This window comes from Myotis nattereri, assembly GCF_964212035.1.
Source record: "Myotis nattereri genome assembly, chromosome: 6".
NCBI classification, from domain to species: Eukaryota; Metazoa; Chordata; class Mammalia; order Chiroptera; family Vespertilionidae; genus Myotis; species Myotis nattereri.
The window spans coordinates 61104733-61117675 of NC_138081.1; the positions used below are offsets into that span (position 1 = coordinate 61104733).

The following is a 12943-nucleotide window of genomic DNA, read 5'->3' on the forward strand; positions in this document are numbered from 1 at the left end:
GGTGTATTGGAACAATGCTCTAACCAACTGATTCTTGATCCTTTGCAGGTAGGATTTTCTTTTTCTTTCTATAAGTATTAGGATATCTTCTTTATTCCCATTGTTTCAAAATCTGATAATGATGTGATTTGGCATGGGTCTTTTAAAATTCATTATTTAGGGCACCAGTTCAATTTGGAGACTGAGGTCCTTCAATTTTTAGAAATTTTCTTTTCTTTTAAAAAATTCATTAATTTTTTTTGTCTGCATTTTCAGTATTCTCTTTTTGGGATTCATAATACATAGAGAATCTTTTAAATTGGTCCTCCAATTTTCTTAACTTTTCTATTTTCTATTATCTTTTCATTCAAATTTCTGGGAGATTTTCTCATTTATATTTTCTATTTAAAAATATTCTGCTTTATATTTTTTATTTTGTAATTCTGATTTCTCATTTTTTTCTTTTTTTTTATAATTGTATTACCTGAATGTGCTGCCCTAGGCACCACAGTTAGTCTTATCCATTTTATTTATTTATTTTTAATATATATATATATATTTTATTGATTTTTTACAGAGGAAGGGAGAGGGATAGAGAGTTAGAAACATCGACGAGAGAGAAATATCGATCAGCTGCCTCCTGCACACCCCCTACTGGGGATGTGCCCGCAACCAAGGTACAAGCCCTTGATGGGAATCAAACCCGGGACCCTTCAGTCCTCAGGCCGACGCTCTATCCACTGAGCCAAACCAGCCAGGGCTGATTTCTCATTCTTGGATTGTCATTTTTAAAATATATAACCTGCTCTTATTTTATGGATTTAATATCTCCTGAGTATACTGACTACAGTACTTTTGAAAATGTCATTTTTTTAACAGTTTCTTTTCTTCTAAGTTACCTCTTTTTATCAGTTTGTTTTTGATTCATTCTTTTCTTTTATTAATCTTAGTTCATGTCTTTTATTAACCCATATACAATTACTTGTCTTCTGATTTGTTGAAGTAATAGATCAGACAACATTTGCCACAATACCATCTGTCAAATTGACTGGCCATAAAAACTCCAGCACCACATTCATCTGAAGGCCATTCCTGTGAGGGCGACTGATTTTGCCATTCTCATCCACGTTATAGTATTTCAGGACAGCCAGCTTAACCTTCTTTCTCTTATGCTTATTCTTCTTGGGAGTGGTGTAAGACTTCTCCCTTTTCTTGGCACCACCACGAAGTCTCAACACAAGATGAAGAGAGGACTCCTTTTGAACGTCATAGTCATAGACAAAGTATGTCCATCTGCCAGTTGCTTGCCAACAAAGATCAGTCTTTGCTGATCAGGAGGAATTCCTTCCTTATCCTGGATTTAGGCCAGGGGTGGGTAACCCCTGGCACGCGTGCCAAACATGGCATGCCAGTAACTTTTGCTGGCACGCGAAACCCTCTCTTATAATCTTCCATTTACTATTATTTTCTTAATATGGACTTTTTTATTTTTCAGATAAATTCAGTGTAGGTGCATCTTAGATAAATAAATAATTTTACATAACAAGTTATCTTAAAGACCACAGACATGGATTGACGAGAGAGGGGAAGAGCAATTTCTATGCCTCTGCCTTAACTCTCCAGACTGCCTTCCTAGATCCGACCAGTGTTTTGGTTTCATCCACATACGCTTGTGAATCTTTGTTCTCAGTGATGAATTTTGTTAAGTCTCGTAATAGGAGTAGCCTGACGGATGAAAGTAATAGCTCGTGCATATCTCTGAAGGTCACGAAATATAAACCTGATGTAAAATCTCTATCATCAGTGATGCAGCAGCAAAAGTTCCACTGATAGTATCAAACGGAGTCATAAAGTTTTCTGTCGGACTACCAGTGTACATGTATACATTAAAAAAATAAATGTATTTTTCATCATCATATACTGTGTTTTTGTTGCTCGAATGAATTTTATTATTTCTTCAAGGTTCTTCACATACATACACCTTAAGAGATATCAAGTAGGTTCTCAAAAAATTAGGGTTGGCACGCAGAAGAATTTTGAGTCAGAGATTTTGCTGGTTTTGGCACGCACTCACAAAAGGTTGCCCACCCTGATCTAGGCCTTAACATTTTTTTATTGTATCCAAGGGTTCAGCTTTGAGAGAGATGGTCTTCCCTGTAAGGACGTTCATGAAAATCTGCCATTCCACCTCAGATGACGGATCGGAAAGGAAGAGCCTTGCCTCATTCTTTTATGGCAGAGGTTTCACTCAAATGCCCAGTGGTCCTCTAGTACCTGTGGTGCTGCACTTGGATACTGTGGGGTTTGTCAACTGGTGGGCCTCCCTGTTGGAGGGCTGCAAGGACATGGCTTGTTTACTGAGGGGCCTCAATCGTTCACATCTGCAGGTCTTATTGCCTGAGCTTGACAGTTTCCCCAGAAAGGAATCCTATTGTTTCCTACCTGGTGAATAAGGGATTTTAAGGTGGCTGATAGCATTTTGAGAGCCAATAGGGGAGGAGGGAGAGGAGAGCAAACATCTCATCTTTCTGAATGCAGGTATCACTTAGGAACCCTCTGCTTTAAGCATCGTAGCTACCCCCTCAGCTGTGCCTGGTTCCTTCCCTGTGTCATTCTCAGGTTAACCCAATCAATCAGAACCATGAAGCTACATAAATTCCATGAAGCTTTAGGTAAAAGGGCAATAACTTTTGAATCAGGGTTTCTGGATTAAACAAGAACCAAAAAAGTTTCCTTTCGTCACCCACAACTTCCCCGCCCCCAAAGTGGGAAAATTAGCCAGCTTAAGCCCCTTTACCCTTCCCATTTAACCATGCTTTCCCCCCCTATGATAATGCCTGAGAACTTGAATATTCAGGGTCCAAGTTTGTTTTAAAATAACCCAATGAGCTGACAGACGGACCTCCTGGAATTCTGCAGCTTGTGCTAGAGTTTGCAGATGGAAAATTGCTGTCAGTTAAAGGGTAGTGCTATTACCATAGCCCGATTTTTGAAAGTCTTTAGGAAAAAAAAAATCATCTGAGTTAATTAGCATTCACCATACACACTAGTTTTATGTTTCAGTATTCTAAACACTCAGATAATAACAAACATAGTATTGCAGTTTCTAACTTGTAAGTAACATTTTACCTCTTAAAATGTAGATTACAAAGTAAGAATTTTACCTGTTATATGAATAAGTTCTTATATATGGCTGATCTATATGGCTGATGTCTTAGATCAGTGGTTCTCAATCTGTGGGTCGCGACCCTTTGGGGGTCGAACGACCCTTTCACAGGGGTCGCCTAAGACCATCGGAAAACACATATATAATTACATATTGTTTTTGTGATTAATCACTATGCTTTAATTATGTTCAATTTGTAACAATGAAATTGGGGGTCACCACAGCATGAGGAAGTATATTAAAGGGTCGCGGCATTAGGAAGGTTGAGAACCACTGTCTTAGATTATCATAAAATATGAATTATGTTCTAAAATCAGCTAATTCTACTGGAACCTAATATAGGAGTACTTTCATTTACCTCGCCAATCTGTTTAATCCACAAATCTCTTCCAAGAATCTCCTGATGTAAGACTACAGGAGCTGAGTTCAGATTAAATGTCGTGGAGTCACTGGTCTTTTCTTTAATAAAAGGCTGGAGATCAGAATTTATCTAGAAGTAGTGAAAAGAGTTAAATGAGTGAAATGCATATACACTGGTATGTCTTAGTCATATACAGAAAGTACTAGGTAATATAGTGAAAAATAAAGTTTAAGAAATGCAGGTTTTAGGTATACTTTAGTAAGCCAAAACCAGTTTATATGATTAACAATAATCTTTAAAATAATTTTTCCTTAACATATCCCTTTTTTATTTAGCAGAAACCTTTATTTTACTTTAAGTTCAAGGTCAGGATTTACAAAAACACTTAATAAATATAATTGCTTAATGAACTAACCTAAGATTTAATAAAATACGTAAAAAATTATCTGGACATATTACATTTATACTAATATTAGTGGCCCGGTGCAAAGGGAATTAATTAGAAGAAATATTTTAATATCACTATTCGCCCTTTCTCTATAATAGAAGTGTCAACCAAATTCACGATCGACAATGACAGGTCAAAACACACGCGTGCAATTGGCGCCAGTGAGAGCTTTGTATGTATTGCACATGTGTGAGTCAACTTAGTCTTTTATATATATGTAGAATAAACTTGCTTAATTAGACCTGCTTTCTGATGTAGCTAAACTTTTTCCAGCCCAATGAAGCACCCCAACTTCTCTTTCAGGTAATTGTTAGCAACACAGCCGTAAATATCAACATGAAGCAGATTATTATTGTAGGTCATGCAGGGAGAACAGGGCAAATATTTAATTGCAGCAGTGCTTGACTATATTCTGCGCAGTGACAAAACCTGAAGTCATTTTCAGGGTCCACCATTTCTTACTTCTTTTCAGTTGGGTCAAGTTTCTTGACTTACTAAATCTCTGTTTTCTGGCTAATGTAAAGAAAATAGGATTCCACCGAGTCTCCTAACTACCTGCTCCAGGACTTCTGTGAGGATCAAATGAGATGAGGCATGGGAAAACGCTTCACAGACATTTGGTTAAAGTGTGAAATGTTTGCACCTGGCTATAAAGCAAGTTGTGTTCCTGGGCTGAAGAAACTGCAAGGAAGCTAGTCGTGGCTAGGGAGAGGAAGCCGGGAGTTGCTACGTGATGTAGCTGGGCTGTGGGCCGCACTTTGCGCCATGGGGTCTCGGCAGTGTTGGCTGCGATTTGGTGGGCTGTTGCTCGGGGTGGTGGCAGGGCCTGTGTCCCGCTTAGGGGAAGCCAAGTGTTGCTTTGTGGGCGCCAGGTCTGTGGTGCCAGTGCGCATCAGGGCAGCTCCTGTGTTAGGTGTCTGCTCCCTGGTGGTCAGCGCATGTCATAGCAACCAATTGGGGGGTCAGACATTTAGCATATTAGCCTTTTATATATATAGGTATTTCCCCCTTCTTATAAGCTATTTAAGCAACACTTAAGGTATAAATATATTAAATACAATTTTACAATTATATATCCATAGAGGAAACAATGCAACAGCTAATCTTAGGACATTTTATATTTTACTACGCCCATTCAAAAGAATCAGTTATTAGAAGTAAAGCTTTTAATTTTATTCAGTATATTTCCAAATTTCATTAATTTTCCATAATTTGTTTTACATAAGGAACTAAAAGGGAACTGTAACAAAAATGAAAATATTCTATTCTATAAATAGCAACATTACATGTAATTTAATAATTGCTAGAGTTCTTTCAAGAACCCTTTCAGGTGGTAAGAAAAGACAAATATCACAAATATGGTTAAAGTAAGCTGCAGCTTTCTGTCAAAATTACACAGTATTCACCAATCACACTGTTTATATAACAATCACTGTCTATGACTGATAGGTTTTAAACACACAATAAACATTTTTTGAAAAAAAGCTTACCAAATGGCCAAAAAGTTCTGATGTCTCATTTTAGCGCTTTAAGCACCAAGAAGGAGAAAGGGTGTGCAAATACCTTATGACTCATGGCCATGTGCTTCCCATACTGAAATGCCATATCCTGAACCTCAGCATCATGCTTTGCTAATTCCATTGCAGCTTGGCAGCTCTTTGCTAATAAGGCACCATGGGAGAGAAAAGTCTGCTCCTTCCAAGTCGATATTCCAATGTCATTTGTGATAGAATCTTCCTAAAAAATGCAACAAAAACCAAGACAAAAAGGTGTTGGGAGTAACCGAATTGTTTCAGTTTTTAAAGACTAAAAGTTAAGATATAAACTATTCAAAATACTCATGCTATTGCCACAAGACAGAACTAAGAGGTGCTGAACCTACCTAAAGAGAGCTAAGGGGGTGAGAACTGCCTTTTAAAAAAATAAAGGGCCCATATTCTTTATTTTTATTTTTATTTTTTTAAATATATTTTATTGATTTTCCACAGAGAAGAAGGGAGAGGGATAGAGAGTTAGAAACATCGATGAGAGAGATCGATCAGCTGCCTCCTGCATGCCCCCCACTGGGGATGTGCCTGCAACCAAGATACATGCCCTTGACTGGAATCGAACCTGGGACCCTTCAGTCCGCAGGCCGATGCTCTATCCACTGAGCCAAACTGGTTCGGCTTATTTTTATTTTTTAACTGATTTCCGAGAGGAAGGGAGAGGGAGTGAGGGATAGAAACAGTAATGGTGAGAGAGAATCCCTGATCAACTGCCTCCTGCACGCCCCGCACTGGGGATTGAGCCTGCAGTCCAGGACCCTTCCAATGCTCTATCCATGAAACCAAACTGACTAGGATGAGAACTGCCCTTTTTAGGGTAAGGGGGGGAAATGAAAAAAAAAAAAATGATGAAGCAAATTTTATCTTTAGATAAGGGACTTCTGTTAAAATATATTTTCAGAATAAAGCAAAATTAGATAATTGGACCTCTAACTCCCTTCTATATTCAAATCAGTTCTTAAGTGCTAATATTCTAAAATACAAGAATCCTATTTCCTTTAACTTATATGAAAATGTCAAAGGCATAAGGAAGGAACTACAATCTTTTGTAAACAGTTAAATAGAGAAATCAGAGAGGAGGCAACCCATCATAATTTACTAGTATAATTAGATTATTCATCACACTTTATTCCCATAAGAAGAAACAACAGAATAGAGGATATAACTGCAGTTTAATTTCATCCTTTTTAAATTATGAAAATCATTACAGTATCTGTGAGTATACAAACACTTACAGACTCTAGACCAGTGATATCCAATAAAAATATAATGTAGCCAGAACCGGTTTTGCTCAGTGGATAGAGGGTCCCAGGTTCTATTCTCGTCAAGGGCATGTACCTCGGTTGCGGGCACATCCCCAGTAGGGAATGTGCAGGAGGCAGCTGATCAATGTTTCTCTCTCATTGATGTTTCTGGCTCTCTATCCCTCTCCCTTCCTCTCTGTTAAAAAAAAAAAAATTAAAAAAAATATATTAAAAAAATATATATTAAAAAAAAATAATGTAAGCCACATGTGCAATTTAAAATTTGCTAGGAGCTACATTAAACAAGTGAAAAAAGAGGTGAAATTAATCTTAATCCCATATTTTATTTATCCCAATCCCAAAAATATTATTTCTAATATACTCAATATAAAATTATAAATGAAATAATTACATTTTTTATACTAAGTTTTTGAAACTAGTGTGTATTTCATACTTACAGCACATCACTAGCCACATTTCAAGTACTTAACAGGTGGAGGAGCTAGTGGCTAGCCTATTGGACAGCTCTGCTCTGTGCAGTGAGCGCTCTGAGGACAAGAACGGTGAAGTAAATATATAAAACAGTGTTTATTGTATGGTGTTTCTTTGGAACCTTTAACTGGAATTAATGGACAAGGATTAATTAACTGAAACATTTTACTTCTGGCCACCCATACCATAATCCTCCTTTCACCATTATTTGAGGACAAAATAAAAAATAATGAGTAAACTTTAAAAGGAACCATTAATGCCCAGCCAGCGTGGCTCAGTGATTGAGCCTCAACCCATGAACCAAGAGGTCCTTGGTTTGATTCCCGGTCAGGGCACATGCCCAGGTTGTGGGCTCAACCTCAGTAGTGGTTGTACAGGAGGCAGCCAATTGATGGTTCTCTCTCATCATTTATGTTTCTATCTCTTTCTCCCTCTCCCTTCCTCTCTGAAATCAATAAAAACATACATTAAAAATTTAAGCTAAGTGAAAGGAGCCAGCCACAGGAAACCACATGTTGTACATTCCATTTATTTGAATTGTAGATTAGTGGTTGCATAGGCTGGGGTGGGAACTAGAAATGGCCATGAAGGACCTTAAGGGGCATGTTTGACAATGTCCTAAAACTGATTTATGGTGATAATTATACAACTCAATAAAGTAACTAAAAATCATTAAATTTTATGGTTAAAATGGGTTAATTTTATGATGTCAAATATATCTCAATAAAGTTGTTCAAAAAGAAAAAAGGTAATGAGTATAATTTTACATTTTTTGGCTTCAAGTGTTTAACATTTAAAAAATTTATGCAGCTCTTAATGAACTTTTTGTGGTTTGTATACTACCCAACTTTAATCATACAACAAACATTTATTTAGGTTCTATTATAGGTCAGGTTCTCTGTGAAGCAATATAGATATGACGATTTTAAATAGACTGTCCTCAAGAAGCTCACAGTTCAGAAATGGCTTGTATATATCCCTATATCTTTGTATATATGTGGATATAAATATATTGATGAATCAATATAGTTCCGTGGTAGGCAGACAGGCATGAGCAGAGCAAGGACAATGGGCCAGGTACAGAAGGTCACCAGGGCAGAAAGCCTCGCATGCCTAGCAACAGGCAAAAATGGGAAAACCAGGACCACACCTCCAGGGTCATCTTTTGTTTCCTAACATATTGCTGGTCATTTGGTTCAGACCTAGACCCCTGACCTTTCATATCGTGGGTCATGCAGTTTGGACCTGCCTCTGACCTCCTCCCCTCCCCCCGCATGTCACTAGCCTTGTGGTAGACCCCCTTTGAGGAGGAACAAGGGGCCGAAGAGTGGCCTCATGCCACTCTCATGTGGGCCCTAGCACAACCACTCGTAAGCATTAACCCCTAGGGATAATATCTAGGTTTCAGTTGTATTTCAGCTCCAGGCCCAGAAAAGCAGCAAAACAGGGCAAGCGATGCCATGTCTGACATAAGGACCAGCTGAGATGACTAATGACCTGCCCTAGTGCCAACCAATCAGTGGAGACCATGTCCTAGAAAGCTGATGAATTGTCCATTGAGATCTTCCCCTGAAACACTCGCCTTTTGAGTAGATAAAAGCCTTTAAGAGGAAGAACCCTATGTGGCTAGTATGGAACACACACATGCCTTTCATCACCATTTCCCCTAAGAACCTTTTCCTTGCCTCTCTCTTTCTCCTAAGCTCCAAGGGCCCTTCTTTTGCCTCTGTAACTTGTTTCCTGAGCCCATTTTTTCCCTATGGCTCACTTCTTCTACCTCTGTGACTTTCTAAGTAAACTTTTTTCTTTTTCTATTTTTTTATAGTTTGAGTCTTGGCTCTCAATTCTTTCTTAGCCAGAACTCAAATGAAGTTGCTGAACCAAGTTCCAATCTCCAGTAACATTCTGGTGCCATTTTGCCGCCAACAGTTCTATTTCAGAATTATTCTTACAGGATATCCAATGATCAAAGATTAGTTTTGTTCATTATATTTTTCTTATTATAATGAAGACATTTTATTATTCATCATTTCTACATTTTCAATTATGCAATACACGATCATTGAAAAAAACTTAGAAAATCCAGATAACAAAGAAACAATTAGTTTATAGTCTCTTGAAATCTGCTACCATAAGTTAATCAGACAATAAGTCAATAATTCTGTTTCTAAGTTAATCAGAGATTTTATTTCCTGAACATTAAATTATTACTTATTATGAACTTGGTTAAAAATGTAACAGTCCCTCCATTCATTTTCAATTGTAAAATACCGAGAAACTGGTTTGATAACCACATCCAAATCAGTATTTTCAGACAGAAGATATATAGAATTGGTATGAAATGAATGAATGCAGTCAGGGTAAATGAGATTTAGATATACTCACAGCATCAACTTACATATGTGCACTTTTTACTGAAGATTTATTATTTATTAAAGGAAGATACATTCAGTGAATATTTATTTTTGATGGAATTCTTTTTTTTCCAGAAAGGTAAATGTATGCCAACATACCTATCAAATGACTATCAGATAGAAGTACATTAATTTTAAAAATATAGGTCTCTTATTCACTGTCACATGATCTTTTTGCTCAAATAAAGCTGGGTCAAAAACACACAGGAAAAAAACCCTGAAGCTTGCAAGACAATGTTTGCCGGAGACAGTGGCACCGGGGGTTTTGCTCACATATAAAATGCTGTTCTGCTACTGAGATGTCTGGGGGATGTGTACTTTGAGTTGCTTTTTAAACATTAGTAGTACATTTGTACACACCTATTCACATGACAACAAAGTGTGTTTATAAAAGTGGCTGCTTGGGATTAATTAAAGTTCTAGTTCAGCGGTTCTCAACCTGTGGGTCGTGACCCCTTTGGGGGTTGAACGATCCTTTCACAGGGGTCACCTAAAACTATCGGAAAACACATGTATAATTACATATTGTTTTGTGATTAATCACTATGCTTTAATTATGTTCAATTTGTAACAATGAAAATACATCCTGCATATCAGATATTTACATTACGATTCATAACAGTAGCAAAATTACAGTTATGAAGTAGCAATGAAAACAATTTTATGGTTGGGGGGTCACCACAACATGAGGAACTGTATTAAAGGGTCACGGCATTAGGAAGGTTGAGAACCACTGGTCTAGTTCATGGTCACAGAAAAAAGGGAAAAATAGCCCTAGCTGGTTTGGCTCAGTGGATAGAGAGTCGGCCTGTGGACTGAAGGGTCCCAGGTTTGACTCTGATCAAGGGCACATGCCTGGGTTTCGGGCTCGATCCTCAGTAGGGGGCGTGCAGGAGGCAGCCAATCAATGATTCTCTCTCATCATTGATGTTTCTATCTCTCTCTCCCTCTCCCTTCCTCTCTGAAATCAATCTATCTTCTATACATATAAAAGGCTAAGTGGCCAACAGTCCATCCATCTGACCAACCTCCCGGCCGGTACATATGACAGGCACTGGCAACTTAAAAATAAATGTTGACTTGCACATTTATGATACATATAACGCTCTTGCTGGAACCAATTGCATGCGTGTTTTAATTTTATAACACTATATTATTTTTTTTATTTTTAATTAAATCTTTATTGTTCAGATTATTACATTTGTTCCTCTTTTTTCCCCCCATAACTCCCCTCCTCCCAGTTCCCGCCCCACCCTCTGCCCTCACTCCCCACCCACTGTCCTCATCCATAGGTGCATGATTTTTGTCCAGTCTCTTCCTGCATCTCCCACACCCCTTTCCACCCCCCCAAGAATAGTCAGTCCATTCCCTTTCTATGTCCCTGATTCTATTATGATCACCAGATTATTTATTCACTTGATTCTTAGATTCACTTGTTGATAGATGCATGTTTGTTGTTCATAATTTGTATCTTTACCTTTTTCTTCTTCTTCCTCTTCTTAAAGGATATCCTTCGGCATTTCATATAATCCTGGTTTGGTGGTGATGAACTCCTTTAGCTTTTCCTTATCTGTGAAGCTCTTTATCTGACCTTCGGTTCTGAATGATAGCTTTGCTGGATAAAGTAATCTTGGTTGTAGGTTCTTGGTATTCATCACTTTGAATATTTCTTGCCACTCCCTTCTGGCCTGCAAAGTTTCTGTTGAGAAATCAGCTGACAGTTGTATGGGTATTCCCTTGTAGGTAACTGAGTTTCTTTCTCTTGCTGCTTTTAAGATTCTCTCTTTGTCTTTTGCTCTTGGCATTTTAATGATGATGTGTCTTGGTGTGGTCCTCTTTGGATTCCTTTTGTTTGGGGTTCTCTGCACTTCCTGGACCTGTAAGTCTATTTCTTTCACCAGGTAGGGGAAGTTTTCTGTCATTATTTCTTCAAATAGGTTTTCAATATCTTGGTCTCTCTCATCTTCTGGCACCCCTATAATTCTGATGTTGGTACGCTTGAAGCTGTCCCAGAGGCTCCTTACACTATCTTTGTATTTTCGGATTCTTTTTTCATTTTGCTTTTCCGGTTCGGTGTTTTTTGCTTCTTCGCATTTCAAATCTTTGCCTTGATTCTTGCGCTCCTCTGGTCTGCTGTTGGGAGTCTGTATAGTATTCGTTATTTCAGTCCGTGTATGCTTAATTTCTAGTTGGTTCTTTATCATAACATCGAGGGTCTCATTAGTTTTCTTGAGGATCTCACTACATTTAACGGCGGCTTCTAGACAGTTCTTTTTTTCTTTTTTTTTTTAATATATTTTTATTGATTTTTTACAGAGAGGAAGGGAGAGGGATAGAGAGTTAGAAACATCGATGAGAGAGAAACATCGACCAGCTGCCTCCTGCACACCTCCTACTGGGGATGTGCCCACAACCAAGGTACATGCCCCTGACCGGAATCGAACCTGGGACCCTTCAGTCCGCAGGCCAACGCTCTATCCACCGAGCTAAACCGCTTTTGGCAAGACAGTTCTTAAGAGACCTTAAAAGTGTGGTTCTGAATTCAATATCCTCCATTGACAGTTTTGTCCTGTTTCTTTGTCTCTGCATTTTTTATGCTTTCTTGGTGCACCCCCTAGTGGTCTTTGTGCGCACTCTTGTTGTAGTTAAGCCTTGATTGTTGTCGGCAATACTGGGGGTGATTTGGCCTCCAGGCTAACTGGCTACCAGAGTCCGCTGTGTCTGCAATGGGAGAGCTTCTGTGCTGGATCTCTAGGGCAGCGCTAATCTAGCGTTTGCCTGAGGCTATCCAGCAAATGGCTCTGTGCAGGGCTTGGGCGGGGCAGGTCCCCGGGGATCTACAGGGCGGGCCGGAGCGAGCAGTTATGGCTGCTCTCAGTTCCGTCCCTAGGGGCTCTGCCTCACAGAGTCCCAGCAACCGCTGCAAACCTCGGAGAGAAAGCTGCCTTCGAGTTCCGACCGAAGCCAGACAGTCCCGCTTCTCCCGTTTGAGTCTGGGTCCCTAGAGACTCGCCCGGATCTGGAGCTCAGAGTCTGAAACTCCCTCCCGATTGAAAACAACAACCGCGCCCTCCGCCTCCAGCCTGCTCCGCATGCACTCCGCACCTGAGTATTTCACTTCAGCACTGCGCCTCCTCTGAGTCTGGGTATGATATTCTCTTTCCTCCTAGTTGTAGAATTTCCACTCAGCCAGCCTTCCTGTGGTTCTGGATGATGTCCGTTCTGTTGTTTAGTTGTTTTTTGAAGTGGTTGTTCGAGGCAGCAATCTCCAGCGTTAACCTATGCCACCATC

General features: G+C 39.0%; 1 protein-coding gene across 2 annotated transcripts in view; it reads right to left on the reverse strand.

Moving 5' to 3' along the window:
* PDSS2 (decaprenyl diphosphate synthase subunit 2) overlaps nt 1-12943 on the reverse strand; it is a 227210-nt gene that overhangs the window by 40562 nt on the left and 173705 nt on the right. For both annotated transcript variants that reach the window (XM_081093840.1, XM_081093841.1), the window contains exons 5-6: nt 5518-5691; nt 3504-3635 (exon numbers count right to left, since the gene is read on the reverse strand). In XM_081093840.1, coding sequence (XP_080949966.1) covers nt 3504-3635; nt 5518-5691 — 306 coding nt within the window. The remainder of the gene's footprint in view (nt 1-3503; nt 3636-5517; nt 5692-12943) is intronic.